At 45.8% G+C, this 23670-nt stretch overlaps 1 protein-coding gene across 1 annotated transcript in view; it reads left to right on the forward strand.

The window, feature by feature from the left end:
* Slco2a1 (solute carrier organic anion transporter family, member 2A1) overlaps positions 1 to 23670 on the forward strand; it is a 79551-nt gene that overhangs the window by 27021 nt on the left and 28860 nt on the right. The window contains exons 2-3 of the mRNA XM_013505788.1: positions 11863 to 12000; positions 14753 to 14915. Coding sequence (XP_013361242.1) covers positions 11863 to 12000; positions 14753 to 14915 — 301 coding nt within the window. The remainder of the gene's footprint in view (positions 1 to 11862; positions 12001 to 14752; positions 14916 to 23670) is intronic.

Genomic DNA, 23670 nt, shown 5'->3' on the forward strand with positions numbered 1-23670 from the left:
CTTTCTTTCTTTCTTTCTTTCTTTCTTTCTTTCTTTCTTTCTTTCTTTCATCTATGACTTCCAAAGCCCACAGTCCCGATTCAGGCCTTCCATCAGTGTCTCACCTTGCATTTCCGTTTCACCCTGTCCCAATCTAGCTGTTTGACTTCACCACTTAGCTTCCCACGGGGCACTACTAGGAAAAACACCAACCAACACCAAACAACCACAATAAAAGGCATTGTAGGATTTCTAATACTATTAGGAGCTAGAAAGCTTGTCTACTTTTCTTTTGATGCCCTAGCTCTCAAACAAGAGTGCAGCAATAGAAATCTGCACACATTTCATTTTTGGATTATTTTGATTTTTATTCTTTTGAGGACTCTCAGGACCCTGTGTTACTAAAAATCTTTTTTAGCTCCTAAAAAGCAAAGTAGAGAGATACAAAATCACAACAAAAAACACAATGTATGCGGATTGACATTTCTAATGTCCATTGTAATTATCTCTTTAGGGTGGCCCTCAAGTGAGATTTTTACCTAAATTGAGTATATTAAGGTAAAAAAAAAAAAGTTGAGAAGAATCTCTGTTTGGTCAGGGTGTGGATCTGAGAGATTCCTTGGCCAGGTTCCCCCAGCAATGTGAAAGGTAGAGAAAGAGGCCCCTCAAAGGACATGGCATCCTGTGCCTGCTGTGGTTTCTGTGGTTTCCACCGAGGCCAGACATTGTCTTCCTGGAAGGTGTTCTCACAGGCCTGGCGTCCTTAGTCCCGTTAGGGGAGCCCTGCTGGACAGCAAGGTCCCTCTGTGAACGGTAGAGGCTGGCAAGTGGACACCAGAAAGAAGGGATGAAGCAATACTGGGCAGGGAGAAAACGTGAGAGGCCTGGCTCTTCAGCGTCTGCTGCCCTCCTGTCCTGCGAGGTCCCAAGCCCAGCTCCCCAGACAGGCTACTGCCTTCTGAAGAAATAAGGAGGTGCAGTGGTGATAGAAATCTCCATGTTTCTTTGCCATTATTCTGATGCTTCTACTTCATGGGTTGCACAGGACTGTTTTATCAAAGGCTTTTGCTAGTTCATATTAATACTAATGATACTAAAGGTTTTTTTATTATTGCCACTGTGGATACCACCAACTCTGACCCTAGGCTGGCTATTTTGACTCTCTGGGCATTATCTTGTGCAGGCATTCTTCCTGCATGGGAACATATTTGATTTCCTGAATCACTTCTTGAAAGAGACAATCCCCCGTGGGGCGTTGGGCCGAGGTTTGGATCCAGAGCCACGCCCTGAGAAGGTAAAGAAGGGTGAGCAGGCCAGTATGCTGAAGGTGATCTCTTCTAGGACACAGCTGAGTCTTTGCTTTGCTTCCTTCATCTTTTGCAAGGACAGGGAGATGCTCTGTCTCCTCCAGCTCTCTGAGGGACTCTTGCCTGGATTTCAGAGGGGCCCACTCAGCCCTTGCTCCCACTTCAGGGGCCTGGATCTCTAGAGACACCGAGAGTCAGCCAGGAATCACCTTTCTGAGTTCATTTCTTTGTCCTCTTTAAGTCCTTTGTCTCCCCTCCCAGGTCTCACCAATTGGTGAGTTGCCAACCAGGACTGAAAATGTGCTGGGAATGGAGACACGGAGAGGAGGGGTGTCAGAGGAGGGTGGTACATGTCCACATTTCTCTGGCTGGAGACATGGCAGGCGCTTCAGAGGACTGGGTCAAGTAAACGAGGTTTTGCTACCAAAGTTCTAAGCCAGAGGCCTGACTCTGGGGTTCCCAGCAGACCAGATTCAGGCACCAACTGTCTCATGAGTCCAACCAGAGTGAGATGACTGGTGGGGAAGCAACTTACAAGGTGTGATAAAAAATATGGTGTATGTCACAGGAGTTATTACAGTAAAGGACACATCACTAGTAATCCCGCTCAGGATACGCCCCCCCTTGCTCTGAACATGCTCGTGCCATCATGCCTGCCCCTTTCTGCAGCAGTTCTGGAAGTCCTCTTCCATGAGTGTCTCTGGTTGTGCTGTTGTGGCTGCCTCAATGTCCTGGGTCAATTCAAAACATTTATCTCCCATGGCCATTTCCTTAGGGAAGAGGCAGAAGTCCTACGGTCCAGATCCGGTGGATAAGGTGGGTGAGGATGCACTGTAATGTTTGCTATGTCTTTTTGTTGGATGGCATCAGCGGCAGCGTTCCCTGAAACTTCCTTTTGTTAGTACACATTTGCAGTACATGCATTTTATACTCATCTTGAAGAGTCAGTGCATGGACATAATACAACGTGCTTCCTTTTTGAAAACCCCCTTTCCCACCCCTCCTCCTCCTTCCCTCCTCTAATTCTCCTTTCCCCATTTTTATTCTTATTGATATTATTAATCTTAGCTCATGTTTATGGTGTATAATGTTTATACTCATTGAGGTTATTAAGTTCTCATACATGGCCTGTCTTTATTGTATTTATTCTTCCTTCTCCTCCCCCTCACTCCTCATCCTTGGTCTCATGGACTGCAGAGATCCATCCCTTTATCTCTTTTTATCTATCCCCTGTTGATCTTTTCGTACTTTGCTTTACTCAAATGAGAGATACCATACTGTATTTAAGCCAATATGCCCAGTTAATTTCACTCAACATTATATTTTTCAAGCGTACCAATTTTCCCACAAGTGTCTCAAATTTGTCCTTCTTTATAGCCAAGTAGTATTCTATTGCATGTAGATACTACATTTTCTTTATCTAGTCATCTGCTCACAGGTATACAGGCTGCTCCCGAGATTTAGCTGTTATGAGCTGTGCTAGTATAAACGTGGATATGCATGTCTCACTGTGTATGATGTCTTGAGCTCTTTGGGAAAGATACCTAAAAAGGGGGTAACTGGGTCATATGGAATTTCTAATTTTAGTTCTTTCAGAAATTTCCCTGCTGATTTCCATAGTGATTTTACTAGTTTACATTCTCACCAACAATGTAGGAGAGTCCCTTTTCCACTGCAGCTTCACCAGCATTTGTTGTTTTTTGAGTTTTTCAATGATTACTGTTCTTTCTGAGTGTATAATCATACCTTGTAAAGACACTCAAGAAAGAGGACTTCCAGAACTGCTTCAGAAAATGGCAAGAATGATGGGATAAGTGTGTTTGAAGCAAGGGGGAGTATCTTAAGGGAGTTTAATGGTAAGGTGTCTTTTAGTGTAATAAATATTTAACCTAACCCTAACCCTAAGTGTAACAAATCTTTTGGTATAATCTAAACATTCACCATATTTTTTATCATCCCCTATATTATTCGGTGTGGGCACACCAGGAAGACACAGGGAGAACAACAGGGTACTAACAAGAGCTTCAGGATTATACAGGCAAGGACAAAAACGGAGAGCAAGAAGTACACATGGCCAAGCAGTCTTGCTCAAACTGTGGTCTGGTTGATCATTATCTCAGGTCTGGTTCTCTGGGGTCCTGCTGGTGCCAAGAAAATCTGGGAAATCATTATTGCTTAAGGAGTCAATTCAACTCCCATTCTGAGAGGATTGCTCACTATGGAGTAGTCTGCTTGCAGGACTGAGTGAGATTCCTGCAGGCCCCTGAGTAAGCGCTGTCACTTGTGTAGCTCTTCCTACCTCTGGAAGTCAACATCTGGCCTTGGAGACCATCCTGCTTTTCCTCTTCCTAGGTCGTAGCTCATGTACCCCAGACAGAAACAACTTCCTCTCTTGAGAAGAAGGAGGATTACAACCACCTTCACAACACAGCTGGGTTTAGGCAACACTTTTTTCAGTTTTTCTTGAGTAAAGACACTCAAGAAAGAGGACTTCCAGAACTGCTTCAGAAAATGGCAAGAATGGTGGGATAAGTGTGTTTGAATGATCAGATAAGTGAGTCTGACCCAAAGTTTAAAATATCAAAGGAGCTAGCTCCAGGCCTAGGTAAAATTAGTGGGTTTAGCAAAAGCAGCTCCTAAATCTCTATTACAATTTGATAATAATAATAATAGATACTGACAAAACTATTTAAAGTTGGGAGAAGCCTGGTGTGGTAGTGCAGGCCTATAATCCCAGCATTTGGGAAACTGAGGCAGAAGGATCACCTCAAGTTCAAGATCACCTTGAACTACATAGTGAGACCTTGTCTCAAAAAGCCAAGTGTTGGGAGGGCAGGGATATAGCTCAATGGCACAGTGCCTGCCTGTCAAGCACAAGGTCCTGAGTTCGATTTCTGGTACCCCCCTCCCAAAAAAAAGTCAGAAGAAACAGGAAGAAACAGAGAGGCAGGTCTCACTAAGCTAACTCCTATAACAGCAAGCACTCTAACGTGAAAAGTAAAGAAATTGCAGAAAAAAATGTATTATTTTAAGGCATATGGCTACAGCCCACTGAAAAAAGTGTTGCCTAAACCCAGCTGTGCTGTGAAGGTGGTTGTAGCCCTCCTTCTTCTCGAGAGAGGAAGGTGTTCCTGTCTGGGGTGCATGAGCTATGACCTAGGAAGAGGAAAAGCAGGATGGTCTCCAAGGCCAGATGTTGACTTCCAGAGGTAGAAAGAGCTACACAAGTGACAGCGCTTACTTAGGGGCCTGCAGAGTGGGCCCAGAATACTCCTGCACAATGCCTGTGTCCTTGCAGGACTGAGAGAAAGGCTTCCCTTTGATGATCATTGCTCCTTCTTCCTTCCTTCCTTCCTTCCTTCCTTCCTTCCTTCCTTCCTTCCTTCCTTCCTTCCTTCCTTCCTTCCATTCTGCCCTCCTTCACTCTTTCCTTTGGAAGAGTTGTTCCTTAGATTGCCCTGTAAGTCCTGTTTGGTAAAGCGGACAGCTAACATCGAGGGATAGAAGCACCTGTTCCCAGTGGGAACACACCAGCTGTGTGTCTCAGCCCATCTCCTGCTCCTAAAGGTCTTTTTTGGGTGCCTCACTATATTCAGTCTCCTTAGTGAAGTACATCCTCAGGGTCATAAGGAATCAAGTGAGTTGTCTAGAGTTTTGCCTTCCTTTGGATTTGTGTGGATGAAATTGGAGTTGGTTGACAGCAGATTCAGTCATTAACCAGGTAGTAACCCTACAGGGGGTGGGGAGAGGTCATAGTTCACAACTTCTGCCCAGTGTCCCTATAACCATGGTGTGATGCCTCTGGTTAGAGCACCATTCCAATGTTTAGTTTGGAATAAAGCATCATGATCACGTAGATAAAAAGAGATCATGCCTAGACTGTACTTTGACCCCTTCCCATTCACCCTGATTTGTAAGAGTTTCCCTCTTTGGCCTCTGGGTAGCCCTTTATGGTTATCTTATATCACTGGAGCATGGCTTGAGCCTGGGACCCTACTCTGTCCCTTCACATGGCATCTTGTCATCTATGCAGCCTCTCCTAGCTCTTTGGCTAAGGTGGATAAAATTTGCTCTGTATTAGAAGAAAGGTCTTCATGGCAGCTCCAGTTTTTCTGCTTTCCTCCTGGTGGGCCTCTCTCTTTGTGTTTGTTAGCGTTGGAGAGAGAATGGGGCTGCGTGCGTAGCTTTCATGTTTGGACATCTGAGAGCCTCCTGCCCACCCCACCCTGTAAGAATGTCCTTCTCCTGCACAGGGTTTATCTACCAGCTTCCTCCCACAAGTGTGCCTCAGCTGACAAATTAATTTTAACACACATACACACTCCCCAAGTAAACCCAGTGTTTAGATTAACACACGTGGAAACAAGTGTAGCTATTTACATGGAGTTTCGACCTTTCAAAGTAGGCTCCTTGTATAAACAAACTCATCCCAAAGATATTACCATGGCTCAAAAAAGGAGAAAACTGTACAGAGTTCCCTTCAAAGTTTCAGGACATTATTTTGAATACCATCGTGTTTACACATTTTTTTCAAAGAAATTTTTCTTTAGCTGACTATATTGAGGTATTGCTTGCATATAATAAAATGTACAGACTTTAAAAGCTTGGTGAGTTTTGACAAATGGAAATTATACCTGTATAAATACTACACCATAAAAATATATGGTGTTTCTACCACACCAGAAAGTCCTTGTATATATAGTTACAAATCTTTAACTTTTTAGTTTGGGTTTAGAAATATCCAAAAGCAATTTAGAGTTGAGCCAAGTAAGTAGGGCAGCTAAACAGACAAATGCTGTTCTCTGCCTTGTCAATTTTGCGAATTCTCATACAGAAGAAGCATTGAAGAGGAGGTTTGTAAACAATGGACAGATCGCAGATCCATCCATACTCTCAGAGTAGCTCTTCTGGTGCTCGGATGTTCTGGGCCATAGATGATCAGCCACGACTTTAAATACACACTGCTCACTTGGCGAAGAATGACCCCCAATCATGAACCAGGAATCATTTCAAGCACTTGGGATTTGTTGCCTTAAAAAGCACCTGTCATCATTCCTTTGTGAAGTCTACATTCTGATGAGGATAGGTGTCAATAAATGAGAGGTCAAATGCATGATGTCATCATGGAAAGCAATAAATCCCGAGCAAAAGAGAGTAAGGAGATGGAAACTGATGGTGTGGCACGGGATACAGTGGTGCATGCCTAGAATCCCAGCTACTCGAGAGATGGAGGCAGAAGGGCTGAGCATGTCAAATAGTGGTGATGGTGGTGGTAAGGCTACATGGTTAAAGTGTGACAGGAAAAGTTGGGTCAAACAAAGCAGATCTTTACTGAGTAACTCCTCAGGGCCTTTGACATGGTGATGAATTGCAAATATTTGTGCTATAATTCATGATTTACTATGCAACTTTTTTCAAACTTTGTCTCCATGAAATTCTGTTGACTTATAGCATCTCAAGCAATTCCATGAGACACTGTAGGAAACTAGATTTCTCATGCCACAGGAGAATGGAATGCTAACAGAGAATTTAAATTCCTGGGGAGTAAGTGTCATCTTATTTAATTTACTGAATCTCTTTCCATGTGGGCCAGGCAGGGTGCCAGGTGCTGTAACTACATTTTTCTGGCACAGTCCTTGCAACCCAAATGTTAAGAGTTCCTTTTTACTGTTGGGAAACTGCTGCTCAGAGTGGCCAGGCGAATGGCTGAAAGTCCTGCCATTCTTTACAGACCCGGAGTCTGAACCTAGGCCTCTTTGACTCCAAACCTCGAACCATCACGACCCAGAACACTGTGTGTGGCCATAATGATGGGGTGTGGGCATTGCAGCCCACCTAACACAACTTTTCTTGCTTTTACCGAACCAATCTGTCTCCTCGCACTTTTTTTGTTTTATTTTTGTTTCTGTTTTTTGAGACAGGGTCTCACTATGTAGCCCAGGCTATGTAGCCCAGGCTGGCCTCAAACTCATGGCACTTGTCCCTCGGCCTCCCTAGCACTGGGATTACAGGTGTGTGCCACCATGCCCTGTGTTCCATGTGCTTTTAAACCCTTGTCCTCTCTAGGGTTGGATTTCTATTCTTTTGCATTGTGCCAGAGGTCCCTTGTTCCATCTCCTGCTGGCCATACAATGGGTATTTGACAGGTTTGAGCTGCCAGAATCACGAATGTGGGGCACCACCCACATAAAACCATATGCGAGGCCAAATATGACCTTGAGGGCCCCTGGCCAGAAAGCTCTGCTTAACCACCCATCTATTGCTTTCTCTTTTCTTGAAATTGTCCTCCTGCCCTTTGCTCCATGAAGCCACAAAATCTGCTGCATCCAGTGGGACCTGGAGGCACAGATCTATACCAGCATTTCTGCCAGGACACCCATGAGATGGCTAGGCCCCGGTGATTGCAGTGGCCAAGAGCCGGCAGTGAGGTTGGCTCTGCTGGGGCAAGGATGTGTCGAGGTGCCAGCTCGGTGTTGCGGGAGTCTTCCACCTAGTAGCTCAGGGGAAGAGATAGGGAATTTCTGTGCTTACTAGAAATAGCAAAGACAGATCTTTCAGGAGAAAATCTGTGATAGATTTTCTCTCCCACCATTCCCATCTTCCTTTCGTGAGATGGCTGAGGGAGTTGGTAATGGTTAATCAGTCCATGTTCATTTATTGCTAATTTGGATGGAGAGAGATTGGTCTTTTCTGAGTTTAATCAGAAACTCAAGTGCTCCAAAAATGAACTCACTGTCCCTCCTCTTGATGGACACGTCTCCTCCTGAGCCCCGTCTGCAGAATGGATTTGCCCTTTCTTGGCCCTCAGGCTGGAAATGCAGCCCTTTCTCTTTCTCCACTGGGAATCATTGACAGTGAAACTTCTAAAGGAGCCCCTGACCTGGTCCCTGCCCACATGCCCACTGCCTGGCCTGGCTTCAGGCCCAGCCCTCCTTAGGACAACCTTCACTCCTCTGCGGGATGTTACTTGTGCTACCGGCATGTACCAGGCCAGCATGCACAGAGATGACTCTGCAGAAGTCAGCAACAGGGACTGAGATTTTTGGAAGCAACCTGAACTAGACACACAACAGAGTCACGTGCTGGAAAAGGGGCTTCTGAAAAGCAGAGCAGTAATACAGACAGCAAAAGGAAAGATGGTCCTGTCTAGATTGTGAGCAAGGACACTTTTTGCTTTGCTTGGCATCAAAGGCCAGGACAGGAATCATCTGAAGACTCATTCAGTAACATGTCTGGCAGATGTTGCTGGCTAAGGGCTGAAACTTTATCTGGACTTGTCGGCTTCCCATATGTGGCCTTCCCTTACATAAAGACAGCGGGGCTTCCTTGTGATGTGATATTCAAGTTCTGAGGGTTTGAAGGGAGAACAAACCAGGTAGATTCTCTACCCATGATGAGATCCAAGCCTCAGAAGTTGCATGGTGTTTCTGCTTCATCTCATTAGAGCAAGATGTTAAGATTGGCACACATTCAAAGGGTAGAACACACACCCTGCTTCTTGAGGGAGTTTTGCCGTCACTCTGTGTGAAGGGCATGTGGATGGGAGATGCTGGTGTGGCCGTCTTTGTTAAAGGTGATTTGCCGCATCAGGGCATAGAGCCAAGTGGTAGACAGGCAGGGTGTAGATCTATAGCATCAAGGGTATTGCACCAAGGAAGTTGGATTTTGTCTTGTAGGAACCGAGAGGCACTGATTTCGGCATGATCTGTTCATGTAACCCTTTGAGATATCTCTGGGGTGGTTTGGTGGGACATTTGGAGAGGCAGACAAGAGACCTGTGGGAGATACAGTATCTAGGGGAGAAATGGTAAGAGCCTGCATCAAGATATGTACTTGGAGATGAAAACTGGGGTCAAGTGTAAAAGAAACCAGAAAGAAATTATAGGATCTGGTAATAGAGTAATGGTGGGGGTTGGGGAGGGCGTCTAGGATGATTCTTGGTTTCTAATGTGGGAACTGAGTGAAGGTGATAGGGAATGAAGTAAGAAGGGCAGGGTCTATGAGGGAAGTCAGTGAGTCCCACTCAGAAAGTGATTAGTCAGAAGGGTCTGAGGACGTTCACATAGCCAGCACACAGTGGGGTGGCCCAGCTCTGGAAGAGAAACTGAGATTTGGGTACCATTATCTTACAGGTGAAAGGGGCTGCTTATGAGCATGTCCGGCGAAGGGGACTGTGGAGCCTTGGAGGAATTAGCCTTTAGGGAGAAGTCAGAGAAGGAAAAGCATCAAGGCATTTGAGATTAAATTGCCTCTTTCTCAAGTCTGGCCTGACTCAGAAAATAATCTGGTCTTGAGTGTTTTTAGTGCCCTGTATGCAGGGAAAATAATCAGATATTGACAAACCCCATCACTTTCACCATCATCTTTGCCGTCACTGCCACCATCACCAGCACCAAATCTTCACCATCATCACCACGAACATCATCACCATCCACTTTACCACCATCATCCTCACCATCACCACCATCACCTTCACTACCTCCATCACTATCACCAGCACCTTCATCTTCACCTTCACTGTCACCTTCACTGCTGTCACCATCACCACCACCACCTTCACCACCCTCAGCATCATCTTCCCCTTCTTCACCATCATCATCACTTCACCAACACCTTAACCAGCAGCTTCACATCGCCATCACATGTGCTTTCCCAAAAGCCTGTTCCAAGGCTCTTGTCCTCCCTTCTGCCTGTAATGGCAGCTCCTCTAAATTAGGAGAATTCTGTATTTGGTTTGCTTTTCCCTTCTAATGCTCCATCAATTACATTTTGTACATAGATGCTCGGGGCCAGAACATGTCCTCTCATCCAGTGATTGTAACCCATTTTGCCCACCAGACTGCTGGAGGAACTCTTCTAAATGAATTTGCTCTTACCAGCTTTGACTCAGTTGGTCTTGGATTGGACCTAGGTTCTATGTCAAAGATACCTCTGCTTCCTCTATTCAGGCAGTTTTGACTTTTTAAAGCTGAGTTAAAACCCACTGATTAAGACCAGTTACCTCCCTACTAGGGAAACCAAGGGCCCAGGAAAGGAGAACTGACTCTAAGCATCTCAAGTGACTGATACTTAAGTTCCCAAAACTCCCATTATGGTGCTAGGCACTCAGGTTCCCCAGCTCTGGACCTCAGTTTCCCTTTTATGTGAAGAAAAAAATGAGACAAGGTGATTTTCCACACCTTTATTACAAAATATTAAGACAAATGTAATGTTTGAAGTGAATTCCAGTTGAGCCACCTCTGCCTCCAGGGAGGCAGGCTTCCTTCTGGTGAGGGGTGAGGTGGCTGCAGGAGTCAGAGGGAGGTGCAGTCTGGAGAGACATCGAATTTCCTGGCTATAATGACTTTTTCAGATTTGGAGGCTGCAAGTATAGATGCATGGACAGCCCGTGAATTTCGGGCTCTGTCAGAAGTCCCAGGCTGGCCTCACTGTGTAAGTCTGTGCCCCTCACAGGTAGGAAACTGCACGGCCTGGGACAAGGGCCTGTGCAAAGAGGTAGGCTCAGCTTCAGAAGAAAATGGAAATGAAAGCAGAGCCCCAGCTGCTCTTCTGAGACGCAGGCTTTCAATTAAGGGAAGAACTTTGGCCAACTATGAAACGTAACACCACCCCACCCTCCCTTGAAGGAAAAGTGTGACCCAGAAGGACACTTTCTAGGGGCTGTTTGAGGATGTGGGACTTTTGGTGCAAGACCTGTTCAGGCCTGGTCCAATAGCTCAGAACCGAGGAGGGTATAGAGCTCAACCTGCTGCTCACCAAAAATCCCATCAAATCCCGCTTCTCTTCTGTCTGACATCTGTCTGTGTTGTCAGTCGTGGAACACACACTGACTCAGAACTCAGAGAACTGGCCATATGGGGCAGGGTGGTACAAGGCCTTGACCATGCCTCCAGAGGCAAATAAGTCCAATCACAGATAGCCCTGGTGAGAGGCCAGATGTCCCTGAAGAGAGGTGGTAACAAGCATGGTGAGGGTGTAAGTGGGGGACACTGGTTCCAAGCAGGCCCTGGGGACAGTGTCACAGTGCCTTACTGGAGACATAAGAGTTGGTCCTGGAGGTCAGGAGAAGCAGAGCAACATGACTCAGGACGTGTTGCTGCTGCTGTGAGTGGTTTGAATTGGGTGAGGAGTAACCTACAGCCCTCTAAGGGCACAGGATGGCCCTCTGAGGGACATGGTACTTCCTCGGGGCTATGGTCACTCAACATAAAAATAACCAGGAAGGCAGGCCAGCAGCCCACGGGGTACTGTGGTGCTACTGGAGAGCAGTCCAAGCTGGAACGTCCAAGCATAGATGCTTGGCTGATGCCAGGCCTTTCCCCTGGGAATGTCCTTCCCTGTAGTTTTATTGGGCTATTTACAATAACTCTAATAAGATGCAGTAAAGATAAGAGTGGCTAGCGTTTGTACCTCCAGCGGGGTGAACAGTGGTGTAGCAGTGACAGCCTTTCACCTTCTGACCATCTTATAAATGTCTCTATGTGATGGATGAGGAAACAAAGGCCCAGAATGGAGGGCTTGGAGGGGCCAGGGCTCACTGCGCAAGGGCCTCACAGCACGTCCTCTATTTCCTCAGGTATTTGTGCTCTGCCACGGCCTCCTGCAGCTCTGCCAGCTCCTGTATAGCGCCTACTTCAAGAGCAGCCTCACCACCATTGAGAAGCGCTTCGGGCTCTCCAGTTCTTCCTCGGGCCTCATTTCCAGCTTGAACGAGGTGAGAGGGTGTCCTGGGACACTGTCCCCACTTGTGTACAGCCCTGACCACAGTGCAGAGAGCAGCGGAGTGGGAACCGGGCGTGCACCTGGAGGCAGACTGTTCTCTACTTTGGGACACAGAGTGCACTCTTAACTTGGCCTTTGACTTGGATCATGCCCTAGTGCATGTCTTCATTCATGACTGACAGCAAGGAAACAAATCTCTGACTTTGGTGTCACCACAGTCCCATCCTGTGCATTTCTAACCATACATCACCTCACAGGAGGAGTCCTCTCTCCTACTGAGTCCAGACACAGCCTCCTAATCTTCCCATCTCAGTGTTCCAGGCCCTCTTCTAATGAGAGTCAGAGCTGGCATGGAAGGTATCCTCTCTTCCAGCTCAGCCCAGATGACAGCCAAAGCCGTGACTTCCCACGGTTGAGTTTTTATCCATGTTGTCCCATGCTTAGAACAAAAGCAAGAGTCCAGGAATAACTGAATGTTCTCCAGGGGAAAGGAGTAACCAGCTGGGACACGTTGCAGGTCTATGTAAGATAGAAAGTTGATTAGGCAAATACAGGGCATGATACTTCCTCAGGGCTATGGTTCAATCAAAATGAAAATAACTATTAAATCTCTTTCTCAAGCTCAGATAAATTTTCAAGAATCTAACCTTTTCAAGATCATGCCTGTGGGCACAATTTGAGGCAGATACCATCAGAGAGTTCATTCCTTTGACCCAACAGTTGTGTGTGTGTGTAACTGTGGGTATCTGGGTATTTATGTGTAGCTATGTGTCTATGTATATATTTGTGTGTGTGAATATATGTCTGTGTGTGTGACGCTGTGCATGTGTGTGTACCTATCTGTGGATTTTTGTGACTGTCTGTGTGTATTTGTGTGTTTGTGTGACTATGTGTGTGTGTATCTGTGTCTATATGTCTGTTTTTCTGCCTGTATGTAAATTTGTGTGCCTCTGCATTATATGTGTTCATCTATTACTTTGTATTTGAGTGCTCCTATGTGTGTCTATGTGTGCTTATCTGTGGCTATGTATGTGTCTATATATACCTATATGTGTGTCTGAGTATTTGTTATGACCGTAGGTATGTGTTTGTATGTATGCATAACCCCACATCTGTAGGTGTCTGAGGGTTTTATGTGTGAGCATGTGTGTGCCTCCCTGCATGTGTATTTGTGTGTGTCTGTGTGTGTACATGAGTGTTTAAGGATTTATATGTGACCATGTGTGACTGTGTGTGTGTGTGCATGCGTGTGTGTGTGCCCTGAGAGTGTGAGCAGAATGCAGCCCACTGCAGGGGACGGTAAGGCCACCGGGACATGGAACCCACAGTGGGTTTGAGCAACGCACAGGCCAGTCAATCTAAGAAAGCAGGTCACTCTCAGAAAGCCTCCTGGGGCCACAGGTGAGGTTCAGGGCACAGGCTGGGTGTGCACTGCAGGAGCAGGAGGAAGGGCTTAGTGAACACGTGAGGCCAAGTGCCCTCTAAGGTCCTCCACCACCTCTCCCACAGACCATTTGAAGCTAGCCTTAGTCAACAGAACTGAGTATCCTCACATATCCATCACTTCATGGAAAATGAGGCAGAAGCAAGAAGGAAAAATGCAAAATTTAAGCACAAGAGTAAAGCTCTTTCCAGGCACAGGTTTTGGAATGTCCGGGAACCGCCTCTGGCGAGGGCTGGAGCAGAAGCCATAGGCACTCCAGGCCAATTCCTCACAGCCCTGGCACTCTTCTTAGGTCCCACAGCCTCACTCTTAGCCGTGCTGCAAGGGGTCCTTGGGTCTGTGTTCTTTTCTACACAGCCTACCTGTGCTGGTTCATTTCTTCAGTGACTTGACACCTAGGTTAAAGACCTGTGTGCCAGGTGCTGGGGAGGCAAGATGAACAGCTAGACAAGAGTCTAAGGATAAGGTACTGTTTACTTACAAAGAGTGATGAAGCTTCTGTAAATCAGATCCTGGTAAGTGCTATGAAGAAAGATAAAGTTGCAGAGGGAAAGGATTCAAGAGGTTGGGCCGGAGAGCTCACCTCCCAGGAAGCCCCAGAAACATAGAATAATGTTTCCAGGATGGGACGCAGGAGCACTGCAGTCCTTATCCCTCATTTTACACAAGTGAACACTGGCCCAGGGAAGGACGGGGACAGGTTAGAAGCAGAGCTGTTAGGGCAGAAACCCACTTCTCCAAGAGGCAGCAGACCACTGTCATGAAGCCTGGGCATGATAAAGTCAGGCAACCCTAGTTTAAGATACCTCCTGACCTTGTGAGTGCGGACCTGCTACCTTTGTCATCTGTAAAATGAGGGTTGTTGCATGGTGAAGTGAGGCAATGTGTGTTGCTTGGTTGTTATTCTGTTTACCAATTCAGAGTCCTTGGATCCTTTCATTAAGATCTGATTAGATTTAGGGCTTTTATTAGGGGACTCATGTTGTTCCTAGGAGCCAGCCAGAACTGGACACTTGCTTGGATTTTTCCTCAAAAGATTTGGGGGGAAATGGTTGATATTTAACCTAAGAGCCCTTCATGTTTCCAGCTAGCTACTTCCTTCCCTTGTTCTGGTTTGGAAGGTGGGGACAGGTTTCTGATGACAGCAGGAAAGCTAAGGCTGCAAGGCTCTTGGACGTAGTGAGGGTAGCTCCGCTGGGACCACTGACACTAGGCAGCGTCTTCCCACTCCAAGTTTTCTGAGCAAGGTCTGATCAGGTCTCCTCTGGGGTCTCACTCCACCCCTCTGCTCTCTCTGCAGATCAGCAATGCCATCCTCATCATCTTTGTTAGCTACTTTGGCAGCCGGGTACACCGACCAAAGCTGATCGGCATCGGGGGTCTCCTCCTGGCTGCAGGAGCCTTTGTCCTCACCCTGCCGCACTTCCTCTCAGAGCCCTACCAGTACACCTCCGCCAGCATCGGTGAGTGGCCTCCAACCTTGGCCCTGAGGGGATGAGGCATGAGTGAGTATCTCACAGACTTGTTAGAGACATTCATGGAGTGGTGCACACTACTCTGGGCCGTGCTACCCTCTCCAACAGGAAGATCCCTTGGCTTTAATTGTTTGGGTTCTCCCCAGAGCACATCGGAAGCACAAAACATATTGGAATACAAGCTACAGAATAACTATCCCAGCCCTGGGCTTCAGCTGGTGGCCCATTTCCTCCTGTGATTCCCTGTGCTTTCTACAAGCAGTGACCCAAATTCCACCTACCTGGGGACACTGGTGAGCAGTGCCCACAGTGAGTCTTGGAGGAAAAAGGGTCCAAACTTTGATCATGATGAGATCTGTAGAATTTCTAGATACTTCATGGGGCTTCATGATAATCATACATTTATCCATCATCCTTTAGACTACATTGCCCTTATGTAGTGTGCTGTTTTGATGCCCCTAGAACCCAGAGAAGGGCAGAGGAAAGGTATAAGATGAGGAGTTGGCTCTCAAAGATGTCTAGTTCCTTTCCCAAGAAACAGTTGGTTAAGCAGAGCTCTGGCTCGTCCTGCTCTCTCTGCCTTCAGCTATTATAAAGTGAAGATCTTTTATCTGCCATATTCTTCCACCAGGCTATTTCTATCTTGGAGCCTGCCAACCATGAACTTAACCCTCTGGAAACCATAAGCCAAGATAAAGTTCTTCTTTAAGTTGTATATTTGGGGTACTTTGTCCAAGCAACTAAAAAATGACTAACACATAACTGGAATCATACAGTATTTGTCCTCTTATGTATATGGCTTCCTTCATATAGCATTATGGTGTCAAGATATATCCATGCAGTAGCTTGTATCAGGACTTACTGCTTTATGGCTGAACAATATACTATTGATGTGTATTTCACATTTGGCTTACCTGTTCATCTATTTATGGACATTTGGATTGTTAGATACATCTTTTTAAAAAGAAGTAAGACAATGTCTCCCCCTAAGCCCCTCACTTCCTCCTCAGAGATAGCCATTGGCCGGCAGTGGCACCCGTAAGTCATCGCTCATTTGGATTCTTGCTGTTCCTCCTTCTAGTGTCTAGTTCACTGGTCTTGTTTAGTTTTTTCTTCCTACTGGTTTGGAAATTATACACTTGCAAATGTTTCTAAAAATGTATCATACAGTTCAGTTTGGTTAGAGATAATGTATAGTTCTATCCATTTTAGCACATGTATAGATTCATGTGATCACCACCACAATCAACATAGAGAACAGGTCCATCACCTCCAAAATTCAGTCCTGCTATTCCTTCAGAATTATACCCTCCCCCAGCACTGTAACCACTGTTCTGCTTGGATCACTATAGTTTTATGATTTTGAGAATATCATGTAAATAGGAACACATGGCATATTGGCTTTTGAGACTGGCATAAACCTTTGAAATCCACCCAAGTGGTGTGTATCAGTCAGTACTCCACCCCTTTTTGTGTCCAAATAAGATTCCACTGCATGGATATGTCACAGATCATTTATGCACTCACTTATTGAGAGACACTTGGATTGTATCCACTTTGCAGTTGTTACTAATAGAGCTGCTATGAGTATTTGTGTTCAAGTTTCTGTATGAGTAGAAGATTATGATGTGAATCATTTATTCATGTGCTCCTTTGTCATCCAAATGTCCTTTGGGGGAAACTGTTTGTTCAAGTCTTCTGCCCCTTTTTAAACTGAGTTATTTATTTTCATTGTTGAATTTGAGTTGGTTACACATTCTGAATGCAAATTCTTCCTTGGCTATGAAATCTGCAAATATTTTCTCCCCATCTTAGCTTATCTTGTGTATTCTTTTGACAATGCCATTTGCAGAACAAAAATGTTAAATTTTAACGAAGTCTAATTTGTCCTTTTTTTTTTTTACCTTTATGAGTCATGCCTTAGTACTACATTCCAGAATTCCTTGCCTAACCCTAGAACAGGAAGATTTCCCTCTCTATACATTTTTAAGGTGTTACAGTTTCACGTTTATATGTAGATCTATGATCCATTTTGAGTTTTTTACAAGGTTTGTTTTTTTTTTCCTTTTTGTATAGATGTCAAATAGTCTCAGCATCATTCAGAGCTATACCCTCCCCCAGCTCTGTAACCACTGTTCTGCTTGGATCACTATAGTTTTATGATTTTGAGAATATCATGTAAATAGGAACACATGCCCATGGGTTTCCTTCCCAGCAATGAAAAAATTAGCCATAGGTGTATTTATGTGGGTCAATTTCTGGACTTCCTTTTTGTTCCCTTGATCTGATGTTCCTTCGCCAGTATCATGCGATCTTGCTTGCTGATGCTTTATAGTAATTCTTCAAAGTAGTATGACTCTCACAACTTTATTATTTTCATAATTGTTTTATCTATTCTAACTTGCTTGCCTGTCCATATAAGGTTTAAAATCAATTTGTCTATATTTACAAGAAAAATCCTTGTGAAATTGTGCATGCAATGCATAGACCAATTTGAGGACAATTACTATGTTTTCTTTCTCTCTAGTTGTCCTTAACTTTTTCTTTTTTCCTAGTTGTTCTGCATGTCTATCGTAAGTTTTCTAAGAATGGATTGATTTTACTTATCTGTTTGAAAGCTCATTGTGGGTTTTGCCATGTGTTGTGTATATGTGTTTTTAAGATTAAAGTCAAAAATTAAGATTTCTCTTTAATTCTAAAAACTTATCCAAAAATGCTCTTGAGGTGGTACAGCCCTATTTTTTCCACCCTTTCGCTTGGAACATGCTTTACATATGCATGTGTGCATGTGTGTATACATAAACATGTGTCTGTCTTTGTATCTATATGTCATTTTTATTTTTGGCTCTTTGTGTCTTATTCTCTCTTTCATACCTTTTAGTACTTTATTCACTTGTACTGCATCCTGGTGGTTTCCTTAAAGTATGACTTTGTCAATAAGTGTCAAACCTATCCCTTACTTTGTAAATTTTAATGGCTTTATATAGTTTACCAATTTCAAAAAGGTCTCATTCTTGCATTTCAAATCTTTCTGTCCTAATTTCATGATTCCTTGGTGTTTCATTATGACTTCTATTTCTCTTTAATTTCTCTTCTTATTTTAAATATATTTATTTTGTAGACTTTTTCAGGTGGTTCCATTAGCTTGGGTTTGGGGAGTGCTAATCCTCTTGCTGTGTCGTGTCTGCCTGCTCCTGTTCTTTTTTGTTTTTGTTTTTGTTTTTGTTTTTTTCCGGTACTGGAAATCGAACTCACAACCTTACACTTGCCAGGCAGGCACTGTGCCGCTGAGCTAAATCCCCAGCCCCTTGCTTGCTCCTGTTCAGTGACTTATCTCTGTGTATGTTCTGCAGTGTTTGACCATGAAAGCATTTGCACTACGATCTCCTCTGTAGAAATTGTGCATGGTCAGGGTTGGGAAATAGCTCAGCAGAGCAGTTTTGCATTTGCATTTACTCAGCATCCTGGGACCATCACCTACCACTTTGGCACTGGACTTACGTTAATTTGTTGGCTTGGGAGAGCCCTGAACTTGTTTTTAAGAGGTGTAGGACATGGTGGTGGTTTTATGATGAACAGTGGTGAGAGACCCATTCTGCAAAGGCTCATCTTTAGTCCACTAAAGGACTAAACAGTGAAAGAACTACCCACGGATGTGCTGAGGGAATGACTGATTCCAGTTTGCTGGAATGCTAGGCTTTTTTTAAAAACTGAGTGTGTAGACAAAATCCAAGAAATGAGGTATAATAACAGAGGGGTTCCTTTATAGTCGTGAGACCTGTGCTGGAGAGAGAGGCCACTGGAATGAAAATGGAATAGGACAGTCAGGGATGTGTAATGGCCAAATGTCTGCTAGGTTCTGGTCCTGGAAGCCTTTTTCCAACTTTCTGTTAGTCGCCAGTGCACTAGTGATTTCTCCTAAGTGCACTAGGGTCTTGGATCTATTTGGTGTGTTTCAGGGCTCAGTCCTGCCTCAAGTAAGCAGAGGATGAAGCCAAACCTGAGCCCAGGGTTCCTGCCCTGCATCTTCTCCTGTTCTTGACTAGGAGCTTGAGGCCAGCTCTGGAAGGGAGGCAGGAGCTGACCTTTCCTGACACATGAAGACTGAGCTAATGAAATCATCAAGGGAGCCTGGGGCACTGAGGCCAGGCGGGGAGGAGGGCACCTCGCCAGGCGCCACACACCATGGCTGCTCAGTCTGGCGGGTTGGCTCCCTGTGGCCTGGGCCCACGTCCCAGTGGCATTTGCTTTGCTCAGAGCCGCCATGGGCGAGTGGTTAGAGATGGGCTTCACTCTGTTCCATATTAGCAATGGTCAGTCATACTGGGTTTAGCTCTCCACAGTCACCCAACAGCTGAGGGAAACACTCTGCCAGTCCAGTCTCAACCTCAGTGTTTTTAGCTAAAATCATCTGAGAGGACCACAGCTAACCTCCCAGAGACTCAGGGGCATCCATAGGCCAGAAGAGTGGGCTGTTTTGTCATCATTGCTCATTTAGTTTGTGCACATGCTAATTGCAGCAATAGGGCATAGCCATCTCACTTACTCTGGCTGGGATTGGAGCAACAGCTGGAAGTGCTCAGGGCTGGGCTACCTTCAGGGCATCTTCCCGGTGCCAGGATGTGGGATGAGGAGGACTTTGGCTCAGGAGCCACATCTGTGGGATGCAGCTGGGGCTGTGTGCTGGGTACCAGTGCAGCGTGGGAGTGTGTGCTAATATGTGCAAATAAAAATGTTCCTCAAGTCTCACTTCATGGGAAAAGCCTCACATGTGACTCTACTTCAAATGTATTGCTATGGATCACTAATCAATCTGTAACATTACTGACTACATTCCTTGAGGTACATGTCCATAATGGATCACAGTTTTGTGTATCCTCTTCCCTGCATTCTCCCTCCCTTTCCATCTATGAGTCCTTTCCCATCTGTAAAAGATCTGTCTCCCTGTTTCCTAACATTTTTATTTTGCTATTTATTTATATCTTGGATTTCCCATGTAAGAGAAACAAGGCAATATCTAAGCTTATATGTTTGGCTTACTTCACTGAACATTACGGTCTCAAAGCACATCCATTTCCCTACAAATGACTCGAGTTTATCCTATGGGATCTTGTTTTGAATTATGCAAGGTCATCAGGAACAAATACATCTTATTAAATGCAACATCCTGGATGGGGATGTGACTGAGAACCATCCTGAGACAAGCACTCCATGGACTGAAGCTGGGCTTTGATTATTTTTGTCTGTTGTTTGGGGTTTACTTTTGTTGTTGCTGTTGTGCGAGCAGGCTGGCCTTGAACTTGCAATCCTCCCACCTCGGCATATAGCTGGGATTAAAGGCTTTCTCCTCCACACCCAGCTGAAGTGGGGCTTTGAGATTCCCTAGTAGCATGGCCATGGGCCACTTCCTCACTACTGGGAATCTCAGGTCCTCTCTGTCCCTGGAACACAAACCCTTCCTCATAGGGCTGCGAGGGCTGTGAAGAGGCACGTCCTCAAATTTAGCCCAATGCTGACATAATGCAGTAATCTGAAGGAGTGGCTCTATTCCCAATGGATGCCTCTGCACCCCAAATGAGGAAGCACCCGCTTCCTATGAAAAGCTGAGTCTGGAAGCTCCTGGCCATGGAATGGATGGCCTAGCGGCGTCTAAAGTTGGCTTCATTCTGCTACTCACCCTGGGTGTTCTACTTTGGCCAAGAAGCAGAGCCCAGTTCTCAGCATGGTCACTGCTTGAACGCTCACATGTGAGGCCAGGAGTTTCTCTGGGTGGAAGTGTAGGCTGCCCTTCCACTCAATCCCCAGACCCTCACGTGGGTGCAGACTGATGATGTTGGCATGACAGATAGAGCCTGGACTTGGCATTCAAATCTCAGCTCAGCCATTCCCTTGCCAAGTTTTTGTAGGCAAGCTACTTCACCCTTCTGAACCTCTGTCTCCTTAGCTATAAAAATGTGGACAATAGTACCTTTGGTGTGTTCTAAGAGAAAACAGTAAAATGATATAGGAGAAGCGCCTGGCTCGTGTTAGCTGTTTGGCAAATTTCTGTTTGCCTGTCCTTGCTGTGGTATTTGAAATCTGTTGCTCATAAAGAGTGGACCCCAGACCTATTAGCATATGTTGCTTGCTGATTTCCTCCCCCTTGGAGCAAAGCTGCTTCAGAAATGAACATGGGGAATGAAGAGTAACTGTGTGTTTTAGAGGGGAAAAAAATGAAGGTGGACTGAACATTGTGGGAATTATGGAGACCTTTAACAACTAATTGCTAATTGTAAAAAGGCCACGCAGACATTTATGGCTGTTTAGATATTCTAAATGTCAGTGGGGTCTGTAACTGTGCCCTGGCACCTTTTAAAGAAAAGACCAGCTACCCAGCCAAAGCCTGTAAGTCCATTTCTAGAAGGCATGGAGAGGTTTTCACAGATGGGAAACTGATCAACATGAAACCACATCTCCCAGGAGATAAGAGAAGGGTCTTCGGAAACCAGGGTCTTGTAGGAGTAGGTGTAACCCTGAAAGATCCTGTGGTCAAGTCCAGAGGGAAGTCAGGCCCCACAGACAATGGAGGCAGGAAGCTTCCTGGAGGTTATACAGGAAGGGAGAGATTGTATTTTTGGACCAGTCAAGAAAAGAAAAGGAAGAGTCACTTTCTCGACCAGCTCCTGACCTGCAGGGCTGAATCCACTCCCTGAGGGAACTGCTCGCCAGCATGAGCCCAGCGTGTCCTGTGGTGTGCAGTGGATGTGGCAGGAAGCCCTGGAGAAAATCACAGGGCACCGCCAGTGTAGGCTCCTGGTGGCAATGTCTGAGGTGTACAAGGGTGTGTGTGAGTGGGACCGCTCCACCCTTGGATAGTGGATGTAGTGAAATGAGCATAGGAAGACTGTGAGCATGAAGGGCATGGGGCAAGTGTAGGGGTGGAAGGTGGAAGAATATATGGAAGTAGGAGTGAGGTGTATGTGAAGGAGTGGGGTGTATGTGAAGGAGTGGGTGTGCTTGAGGGAGAGAGGAGGGTGAGGGAAAGTGAGGAGGCCCTTGTGAGGGAAAGGGGAAGTGTGTGTGTGTCAGGGACAAGTAGGTGGGCAGTCGGGGTAGTTGTTACACAACCTGGCCAGTTGGATCTATTTAACCTAAAAGGAAAAGAAAACAAACAGAAGGGGAAAATCATAAAACACGTGGGTGTTATTAATTCAACTGAAAGAAAAATAGTCCTGAACAGAGGAGCAGAATACAACCTGATGAGATTTTAATGTGGGACATTTTTTTTAAATGCACAGTGTAGGAAAGGACAGATATGAACATGGATGAATGATAGAAAACACAGAGTGGGCCAGGAAGAGCAAGGCCCCGGGAGGCGGTAGCCTCTGTGAAGGCCTAAGCAGTTGATCTGAAGCTAGCTGACTTCCTTCGGGCTCTTTTAGCATCTGTTTTGTGGACAAGTATCACCCCGCTCAGCCGGCCTGAAAACATGACCCTGGGCCTCCTGGGTCTCCTGGGCCTCCTGGGCCTCCAACACAGGCCTGGTGGAGACCCACTGGGGCTCCCTCCCCTTCTGGACCTCAAGGCACAGTTTGTTATTTTCCTTGCTCAGGAATGAGGCAGGGTGGCTTCCTGCTTCTGGTCAAGGGTCTTGGAAGCAAGCTGTGCCCTGCCCTGCATCAGGAGTTGTTTCTCTGGGCGCCCCTGAGGCCAGGGAGAAGGTGTCTTTAGGAGTTAGTGTTCAGGGTAAAAAGGGAGGCTGTTTAATAGCCTGGTGGCTTTGGGCATTCTGGGAAATAGCCACTGTCCTGCTGGGCAGTGGGGTTTGAAGAAAACAGTGGTCCTTCCTGCAAGAGGCCTGAGCTCCCTAAGGAACTCCCAGGGGACAGGGGGGAACTTTCCACTTCTCTTGCTGCACCTGGTAGAGCTGAGGCTGCTAGCTGGGTGCAGATAGCTCTGTGGCCCAAAGACTTGACATGGGGACCACTAAGCACACCTGGAAGCAAGGCCTCTGTGAGGTGGGAAGCCAACAGGGTCAGCTTCTTTCACTCAGGAACCAGAGGACTTTCAGGATTCAGAACCTGGATTGTCCAAGTCAGGAAAGGAGGCACAGACATTTAAAGGGGGGAAACAGTGAAGAAAATTTAGCACAACATAACTGACTCAAAGAGGAGAGATCCAATCTGAGCAAGGCAGAGCTCCGCACCTACCTTCCCCAGAGAAGCCCTCTGCTTTTATTTGTCTTATGCATAGTGTGTCTCCAGAAGCTTTGTTTGTGGAAAGATTTAGTGGCTGAAATGTTTGAAAACCACTGGATTAGACCAGGGGCCAGCATTTTCCTTAAAGCAGCAGGTAGTAAATATTTCAGGCTTGCTCAGCATAAGGCCTCTGCGAAACTATTCAGCAATGCTACTACAGTGGCATGAAAGTGCCCCGCACTCCAAGGTAAAGAAGAAAATGGGTCTAGCTGTGTTCCCATACAATGTATTGGCACCAACAGACTGGGGACCAAATTTAGCCCACAGGCAGTAGTTCGCCAACCTCTAGGCTAGACAGTTCTCAAGATTTCTGTGAGGTTCACTGCAGCCTTCAGACACCCAGAACCAAATCCCAAGGGAAGGGGATCCCCAAACTTCCTTCTGTGACAATTATGAATCACAGAAGCTGCCCTTCTCTCCCATAGGACTTTTTTCTTGGATCTCCTAATTCCGTCTCCCAAAACTATCTCTGTGGGTCTCCGGTCTGCCTCCCAGAATCACCTAGA

This window comes from Chinchilla lanigera, unplaced genomic scaffold (genome assembly GCF_000276665.1).
Source record: "Chinchilla lanigera isolate Chin_1 unplaced genomic scaffold, ChiLan1.0 scaffold00100, whole genome shotgun sequence".
NCBI lineage: Eukaryota > Metazoa > Chordata > Mammalia > Rodentia > Chinchillidae > Chinchilla > Chinchilla lanigera.